Source organism: Lolium rigidum, chromosome 3 (assembly GCF_022539505.1).
Source record: "Lolium rigidum isolate FL_2022 chromosome 3, APGP_CSIRO_Lrig_0.1, whole genome shotgun sequence".
NCBI classification, from domain to species: Eukaryota; Viridiplantae; Streptophyta; class Magnoliopsida; order Poales; family Poaceae; genus Lolium; species Lolium rigidum.
Genome location: NC_061510.1, coordinates 39,462,651 through 39,472,667, shown reverse-complemented (window position 1 = coordinate 39,472,667; position 10,017 = coordinate 39,462,651). Strand labels below are relative to the sequence as shown.

The following is a 10,017-nucleotide window of genomic DNA, read 5'->3' as shown; positions in this document are numbered from 1 at the left end:
TTTGCATGACGTCAGCAGTCAACGGGCTCCCGGAAACACTTCCGCAACGGTCCGATTTTCCGTGGCGGAAGGGCGCCCAAGCGCGACGGACCGAAAAAATCGTCGTTGGACTTTGCCTGACGCAGTTTCGACAACGGAACCCATATCGTCGGGTTAGGCCCATAGGCGACGAAAAATGCCCCTTAGTTGACGATTTTGGGACGTTGTCTATCAGAACTTTTCCTGTAGTGAAATGGGTCTACAAAATAAAATATGACTCCAATGGGAATGTCGAAAAGTATAAATCACGACTTGTGCGAAAGGACTTACACAAAGAGAAGGGATATATTACAAGGAGACATTTTCTCCAGTCTCATGTAAGTATTCTTCCAGAATCATAATGGCACTAGTTGCACATTATGATTTAGAGTTGCATGAAATGGATGTAAAAACGGCATTTCTAAACGGGGATTTAGAAGAAAGTGTCTACATGAAACAACCTAAGGGTTTTATCATGGAAAGCAAGGAAGAAAAGGGATTCCGCCTAAAGAAATCCATTTATGGATTAAAGCAAGCCTCTAGACTGTGGTATCTAAAGTTTAATGAAAACATTAAGAGATTTGGATTAAACAAAATATTGAGGATAACTGTGTTTATGCAAATTTTAAAAGTGGGAAATATATTTTCCTAATCTTGTACGTGGATGATATTCTGCTTGCCAGCAGTGATGTTAATTTACTACAAGAGACAAAGAAGTTCTTGACCTCAAATTTTGATATGAAAGATCTTAGTGAAGCATCATATGTTTTGGGCATAGAAATTCACCGAGATAGGAAGAATGGAGTATTAGGACTATTGCAAAAGGCTAATTTAGAAAAAATTCTAACTAAGTATAATATGCATAAGAGCAATGCCACACGTGCCCCTATAGTCAAGGATGACAGTTTTGGGAAATATCAAAGTCCCCAAAATCAATACGAGCTCGATCAAATGAAAGCGGTTCCATATGCTTCGGCCATTGGAAGCCTACAGTATGCACAAGTGTGTAATCGCCCTGACTTAGCCTTTATCACCGGAGTTCTCGGTAGATATCAAGAAAATCCATGTTTTGAACACTGGAAAATGGTAAAGAAGGCATTGTGTTATGTGAAAGGCACAAAGAACTACATGTTGGAGATATTCCCAAGAGGCAATAATAAAATGGTTATTATAATATATCTTTGTGTTTATGATAAATGTTTGCATACCATGATATAACTGTATTAACCGAAACATTGATACATGTGTGTTCTGTAAACAACAAGGAGTCCCTAGTAAGCCTCTTGTATAACTAGCTTGTTGATTAATAGATGATCAAGGTTTCGTGATCATGAACATTGGATGTTATTAATAACAAGGTTATGTCATTAGGTGAATGATATAATGGACATACACCCAAATAAGCGTAGCATAAGATCATGTCATTAAGTTCAGTTTGCTATAAGCTTTCGATACATAGTTACCTAGTCCTTCGACCATGAGATCATGTAAATCACTTATACGGGAAGGGTACTTTGATTACATCAAACACCACTGCGTAAATGGGTGGGATTAAGTATTCGGAAAGTATGAGTTGAGGCATATGGATCAAGAGTGGGATTTGTCCATCCTGATGACAGAGAGATATACTCTGGGCCCTCTCGGTGGAATATCGTCTGATTAGCTTGCAAGCATGAGACTGGTTCACAAGAGATGATATGCCACGGTACGAGTAAAGAGTACTTGTCATAGACGAGGTTGAACAAGGTATGGAGATACCGATGATCAAACCTCGGACAAGTAAAATATCGCGTGACAAAGGGAATTGGTATCATATGTAAATGGTTCAATCGATCACTAAGTTATCGTTGAATATGTGGGAGTCATTAAGGATCTCCAGATCCCACTATTGGTTATTGGTCGGAGAGAAGTCTCAACCATGTCTGCATAGTTCACGAACCGTAGGGTGACACACTTAAGGTTTGATGTCGTTTTAAGTAGATATGGAATATGGAATGGAGTTCGAATGTTTGTTCGGAGTCTCGGATGGGATCCAGGACATCACGAGGAGGTCCGTAATGGTCCGGAGAATAATATTCATATATGGGAAGTCATTTTCCGGGGTTCGGAAAAAGTCCGGTGTTTTGACCGGAGCTTCTAGAAGGTTTTGGAAGGACCGGAATAGTCCGGAATATTATGGAAGGTTCCGGAAGTGTCCGGGACGACACGAGATGTCTAAGGAAGTCCGGAGGGTTCCATAATAGGTGCAACCACGTTGCCTTAAGGGAAAAGGAGTCTTTCCTTAATGCAATTTCGGAATTGGCAAAAGAGTCCGAGTAGGACTAGGTTTTCGGAACCGGAAACCTATCGGAACTCAGTCAAACTTGGGGGCAGGTTTTTGGACGACCCAAGGGGCTTGGCCACCTATTTAAAGAGGCCAAGGGGCACCCCAAGGGCACCAAAAGTCGCAGCCCTAGCTCCCCAAGTCGCAGCACCACCCTGCGCCCAAACCCTAGCTACTCCCTCCTCCTCCTTCTTCTCCCGCAGTGGTTGCGGCGAAGCCCTGCCGGAGATCTCCACCACCACCATCACCACGCCGTCGTGCTGGCGGGATTCCGAGGAGGATCTACTACTTCCGCTTCCCGCTGGAACGGGGAGAAGGACGTCGTCATCAACACCGTACGTGTGACCGAGTACGGAGGTGCTGCCCGACTGTGGCACCGTCAAGATCTTCTACGTGCTTTTGCAAGCGGCAAGTGATCGACTACATCCACCACGAGATCTAATCTCGTTAGGCTTTGGAAATCTTCGAGGGTTAGTCTCATGATCTTCTCGTTGCTACCATCTTCTAGATTGCATCTTGGCTTGTTATTCGTTCTTGCGGTAGGATTTTTTTTTCTATGCTACGAATCCCTTCACTACATGCTAACATACAAAAGATCTGAATCCCTAGAAATAAGAGGGTATTCAGATGCAGATTTTGCGGGAGATAAAGATGATAGAAAATCCACATCTGGATATGTATTCACTCTCGCAGGGGGAGCTATTTCGTGGAGAAGCTCCAAACAGACAATAGTTGCATCATCCACGATGTATGCAGAATTTATAGCATGTTATGAAGCCACGGGGTAGGCATTATGGTTAAAGAAATTTATACCTGACTTAAAAGTGGTAGATTGTATTGACAAATCACTAAAGATATACTGCGACAATGAGCCTGCAGTATTTTATGCTTACAACAACAAGCCGAGTAATGCTACGAAACCGATTGAGGTTAAGTATTATGTTGTGAAACACAAGGTCCAGGATCAAACTATAAGTCTCGAGCATATAAGGATAAAAGATATGCTTGCGGATCCGCTAACGAAAGGCTTACCACCCAGCGTGTTCAAGGAACACGTAGCCGGCATGGGTTTAAGGGAAAGTCTTACCCATCCTGGATCATAAGAGGCCCAAAAGTTAAAGAATTTGTTTCAAAATAGAGAAGTGTATTGTGGCTGTCTCATTCTATCAGCAATAGAGCTGTGACGAAGAAACATGCCCTATGGACTGATCCAAAATGAAACGAATAAAATAAAATATAAAGTTAAAAGTAAAGGTTGAGATCAAGGGGGAGAATGTTAGATTGATCTCCACCCGATCGATCCCAACGGCTCGACGGGACCTTTGACTCGCTCTGATCGGGGCCGTCCAACCCTCTTATGGTTGGTGGGCCCCTGTGACCTAAGCTAGATAAAGAGGCCAGGTGGGGGCCAGGGAACGCAGTACGAGGTTAACCGCGCCGCCAGTCACCCCATCGATACTCCCTACCAATCTAGGGTTTTGCGCAGTGCTCACGGGAAGCACCACCACCGCTGCCTCTCACGCTGCTCGCACCGTTGCCATGGCTAACGGCTGGAGCTCCTCCAGCAAAGGAGAAGGTATACATCTCTGTAACCCTAAAGTTCTACTCGGGAAGATCTAGACTAGTGATCCTAGGAATCTAACATAGACATGTTAGAATATGCGTGTAAGACTTTGTAATTGTATCCAATATATAATAGAAAGAACTCTACCTATCGAGGCACGACAGGACGACCAAACTACTGTGTTACGTTTCCATGGTACCAGAGCCTCTGATCCCAACCTAGGGTTTCGATCGCCCGACTCGCTTCCGCACCCGCCGCTAGCGCCCCGTCTCCTCTGGCATCCGTCATGATGTCTTCCTCCGGGTCATCCACGCCGGTGACCTCGTCTGCCTCTTCACCGGCTGTCGTCTCGTCGAAATCACCCCTGCTCTCCAATGTGGTCTTGTCCACTCCTTTTCTAGGCGCTATTCCGCCGACCTCTGCACCGGGCGTGGAAACCGTTCTGTCGTTCTCCATTCCGCAACAAGGAGCCATGCAGCCGTTCTTTGCGAACGGCCTAGGCGCTGTGTCTCCGCTCTCCACGCCACAAGGCATGGCCTCAGGCGCGCCGTCTCCATCGCTGCCTGCCACAATGGAAGGGATTTGCTCTGACGTGGCAGTCTACACCGATGCCATTGCTGCAAGTATGCGGTAGATGGCGCCGTCGGGCTATCCTCCCATGGCTGGCTACCCACCACAGGCCAGCTACCCCTTGGCTCCAGGTCTTGGCCCTCACATGGAGCCACCGTCATATGGACAAGGTTCGGCGACATCTTCATATGGGAGCTTCTTCCCGACTCAGTCGGGACACTTCCTAGCCCATGGACCGCTACCTATCGTCACCATCGCCTCGTCGATCACCATCTTCCTGACGAGCGAAAACTAACTATTTTGGAGCGCGCAAGTTGGTCCACTTCTCTGCATGCACCTTCTCCTAGGGTATGTTGATGGTACCATTGCCTGCCCTGAGCCCAACATCACTGTTCCTTGCATAGGAGGCATGCATCAGGCGCCGAACCCAGCGCATCAGCACTGGACACAACAAGATCAGGCCATTCTCTCGGTGTTTGTTTTCTCGAAGACTGAAGGCGTTCTCGGCATGATTATGTTTGATGGCACCTATCACGAAGCCTAGGAGACCCTGAGTGGAGATTTCGCCTCCACCTCCATCGCCAGGTCCTCTACGATTCGACAGGAGATGGCTGGACTGAAAAAGGGCACCAAGACCATTAATGTCTATTTTCACCAGATGAAGGCTCTCTCAGATTCTCTCACCGGCATAGGTCAGCCCCTTCGTGATGCAAAATTCATCTCATATATACTCACCGGTCTTGATGAAGAGTATGATGCTCTCTTTGAAGTGGTGACCAATCACACCACTCCTATGCCGATCCGTGACTTGTTCTCGCAACTCTAGAATACAAAACATCGCAAGTAGGCGCAACAATGCTCCGGTAGTACCTCGTAATATCCCACCGCGCATATTTTTGCTCCGGCCAACCCTGTCGCCGCCTTTGGAGCTACCCACGGTGGGCTAGGACTCCAGCGTCGTCGCCCTCTTCAGTGCCCAAGACGATGCCTCCATCCACCACGCCCAAACCCAACAATTGGAGTGGCCCTGTTGTCTGCCAGCTATGCAGGATACCGCCCCATGTGTTGTCGAAGTGCTACAAGCGGTTCAACCGCGACTTTCTGGGCCTAGGCAATGATGGGAGTAACACCTAGAAGGAACTTGCTATGGTGATTTCCGCTTCTCATGGCAGTCATGGTTCTCCTCATACCATAGACCCAGCGTGGTATGCGGACTCCGGCGCTACGCACCACATCACTCATGAGCTCGACAAGCTCACTACTCGTGAGCCCTACCACAACACCGATCAGGTTCACACAGCTAATGGAGCACGTATGCGGATTCATAATATTGATCATGTTGTTTTACCCACTCCATCATCTAGATCTCTAGCCCTTAATCGTGTCCTTCATGTTTCTAAAGAAACTTGTAATTTGTTGTCTATAGGTAAACTTTCCCATGATAACAATGTTATTATTGAACTTCACCCTCATGATATTTTTATAAAGGACCTGGATACGAGAGCACACATCCTTAGAAATCGTTGCAGTGGAGGTCTATATGAGATTAAAGCCCCTGCCATCAAGCAAGCCCTTTCAGTACGAGCATCTTTTGAGTGCATGGTTGTTGCCTGATTGGAGAGCTACTCCCCTGGTTCCAAATTTGTTAACACAGTTTCACAAAAATAAAATTGTTTGCCATAGTTCTGTTCATGTTTGAACTATGTAGGTATCTAAAAAAGTAATCGCAGACGGGTTTGTTAGGCCGTGTCAGAGATAGCCTGTCAGCGACAATGGCTTCTATAGTAGCGGCTATCATTTTGTATGAACTATGATTATGCTATGGCTGGTTTGTATGAATTTTGATTATGCTTTATGTTTGTATGAACTATGATTGTGCTATCGTTCTGTATGATTTTATTGTTGTTATTAACAGGAATTAGTCAACACTAGTAGTTGTTTCTTTAATTTGTAAAATTGCGTTAGTGCCCTTAAACTGAACTTTCATGCCGCTAGAGTTTCCATTACTAGTGGCGTGGCCACTTCACAAGTATGTATGTTACTAGGGCACCGACACACTATTAGTACCACTTATCAGTGGCGCCATATTAGTGGCATGCCGGAAGCACACCGCTAAAGCTAGTTTTGACATGCCACTAGTAGGCATATCTCTACTAATGCATTGGATACAGAGTAGAGGATCGTTTCGCTACGCCACTTATCGAGCAGTAAAGGAAACCCTAAGCCTAGTTTATTGAATCAGATAGCGATAGTGTCATGGCATCTCTTGTTTTTTAGGAGGCACTTCCTGGATTGCTCGTGGAGTCTCAAAATGGGGAAAATGTTAAGATTAAGAACATCTCATGTTTTACTATTGTTGTTACCCTTTGTTAGGCCCGGGCATTTCTAAAAAATTGGCCCTTAGTATGTTGAATTTTCTTCAAACTGCATATTTTCTTCTTCACGGTGCATATGGCATAGTTATCTTCTGAAACATCTTACAGCCATCTCTGAAAAAGCCAGGCAGCTCCGAACTTTTTCTGCACGCTCTGCGTAGAAGTAGTGACTACATTACATGCATAAATGATCTCAATCTCCTATATATATTTCCTTCTTCCACGATAGACGATAACTATTTTTTTTATCATATATTCAAAATGTACAAGACAAATTGATTTTTCTTGGTCGCAGTCTTGTAGGGGCAAGAACTAGTGCTCCCTTTCCACTTTCGTCTAAGGACGTTTACCTTAATAAATATGAGAATCTACGCATAAGCCAACCGGAAAACGTTGACCTAGTTATTACTTACCACCACCTCGAGTCCTAGGCATTATAATTCATAGTCAATGAACCTTCTGTAGGACGTGGCCAAGTGGGGCGTGATTTATGTAAGGAATAAGGATCATCCAAATCTACTCTCTCCATTCGTTATTATAAAACATAGATATGTACCAAAATGAGTACACATACACACTAAAACATGTCTAGATGCATATATTTAAAAAATAAACTATTTTATAATAGTGAACAGAGGTAGCAACAACCAAATTTGTGATTGACACTCCAGATATGCACACTCAAATGTAAGTAACCATAACAGTGTGGTACTATGTTGATTTCTTGATAGATAAAGAAGTATAGATGAAGGAAAAATAAGTGCTTAAAGTTTCATGGTATATCGGCGTACCCTCCACCACCACCCTCGCCTCCGCCACTTCCACCATTTTGACCACCCCCATTGCCAACACCGTTACCACCGGCTCTTACATTCTTCCATTGGGACCCTCCCTCATATGTTCTAGAGAAGGCATTACCATTGCCACTGCCAAATCCAGCTCCTTGACCATATGATCCGTCAGAACCACCCGCTTGGCCTCCTCCTCCGCCGCTCCCATGGCCACCCCCGCTTGTGGGTCCATCGGTACCAATGGAAATGGAATCGTAAGCCTCAGCAAAACCGGAGGCCGAGCCAGATCCACTACCATATCCGGACCCACCTTGTTGGCTACCTGCACTACCGCCGCCTCCGCCTACGGCATTTGCGTGGGAACCAGTAGAATCGGTATTGCCGGCTCCGGCGCCGCCGCCAGAGCCTGAGCCGGCACCGTTCACCGTCGCGCCACCCTCACCCCCTCCCTGGCCGGATCCGGCAGCAATAAGGAGTCTTGGCACCCTTGCAGCGTTGGCTAATCCTATGCTTAGGAGGAGAATGAACGCAAGGGCTACATGTTTGGTGCCTGCCATTCTGAGTTTACTGAAAGTGTATGTGGACGGGATCGATGAATGGTAAGTGCAAGGAGATGCAAGGGTATTTATAGTACAGGTGCCTCGTTATGGTGGTGTAGCCGGCGACTTCGATATGCAAGGAAATCAAGCTAGTGGACACACTTTAGAGAAATAAACTACTCCGTAACGACTTAGATCAAATCACAGCGGTAAAGGCCTTAAGGTTGGCTACGATTACATGTAATCCATGTCATGTGCCACAAGGTTGGCTACGATTAGCAATCCATGTCATGTGCGCGCGTCAGAGCTTGCTCGGATGACCTGGATGTTCGATCCAGATCAGGCCAGAAGAATCACGATCGAGATGGTAAGTAATTCTCGTATGGAAATAGCAGCAACTAATTTGTTGCGAAGGAGGAAGTAAATCTGCCACTATGATATATATACTGCGAATCCATGGTCGACGACAGAAAAACGACGACTTCGAAGGAGGAAGTTTTTTTTTTGAGGTAAACAAATACTATATTAGGTCAGCAAGCCGCCTCATTAAAAACCTTCCAGTCCCCTTCAGTACCCTGATAAGGAAAAGAGTGCGTAAAGAACTTGCTGCCTTTCTGTTACAGGATTGTTGCATCGTTTACAAGATTGTTCAAAAGGAAACCAGGGGGCTCATCGACCCAATTACAAGAATGTTTACTAGACGCTAGATCACAGTGAGTAGTTGAAATTGCAGAGACGACGACGTCGAAGTTCGCAACTATATATATTTTTTGAGAAATGGCCTCCGTCTTGATTACCGTGTGTACATACTCTCGTTCAGTCGTTCTGTAGAGCAGTCGCCACTAGCCAGTGATTGACGGATCTGTTAATTTGTACCAGACTACATCCGGAAAAGCGGTCAAAGGACATCCTATATGACCCTATGTTTATTGAAGAGAAGTATCATCATTAGTATCATGTACTAAATTTGTTCATCAAGAAACAGATGGATTCATGATGTGGAGGGTACGGTCCATACCAATCTCTGAAGTTGATCAAAGAGGAGCTGCACATGATCGAAATCCAGGGGAAACCTTTTGATCTTTTTTTTGTACCAAGGGTTCGAATCCCTCTCTTTCCGATCCCTCGGATCATTTTGAACTTTCAAATTGGAAGGAATTCTAAACCCCGGATTTTCTCATAAACAAATGTATGAAACAAATTTAGTTTATAAGAAAAAAAATGGAATTGAATTTTTGCTCCTCACGCCCAGGATTTCGCCCTGGGTCATTAGATAAGAATCTAAAGATAAAGAGGGAAACAAAGAATATTACTACTGTATAAACAAAAAGTTTGAGCGTAAACATTACATAATCTCCAAGATTTTTTTAAGCTGCTGTAGGTATTTCTGCTATTCTTTGGTTTCTCTGGAATGGTAAAAATGGGGCTTGTTTCAAAGGAGTTCTTCCCGCTGATCCTATGCATATAATTGCTAGGATAGCACATTTTATTAATATTTGAGTTGGCTTACAGAGGACATAACTTCGAGACAAACAGCGAGCAGGTAAGTTGCTGCTGCTACTGGCGAATGAGCTCTTCCATTGCAGCAAAGGATGGACTTTTGGAATCTGGAGGATGGAAGTTTAAAACTCTTTTACCTATTTGGATGTTTGCTGAGGGTGGCGACATGTGTTCTTCCATTGAAGCAGTTGCTGTTTGATTATGTTATCCTTACTTTGGTTTAGTGTTTTTGGCTGTTGGCTTGCGGACTGGTGAACTGTAGTTGGTTGAAGTTGAGATGTTTGAATTTTAACCCTGGAGGGAGGTTTTTCCCCAGGGAGACTGTGTGGGGTGGCGT

General features: G+C 44.9%; 1 protein-coding gene across 1 annotated transcript; it reads right to left on the bottom strand.

Moving 5' to 3' along the window:
* Positions 1 to 7,622: 7,622 nt before the first annotated feature.
* On the bottom strand, positions 7,623 to 8,198 carry LOC124699798 (glycine-rich cell wall structural protein 2-like). Its single transcript, XM_047232042.1, has one exon. The coding sequence runs from the start codon at positions 8,196 to 8,198 to the stop codon at positions 7,623 to 7,625; it is 576 nt and encodes a 191-aa protein (XP_047087998.1).
* Between the last annotated feature and the right edge of the window lie 1,819 nt (positions 8,199 to 10,017).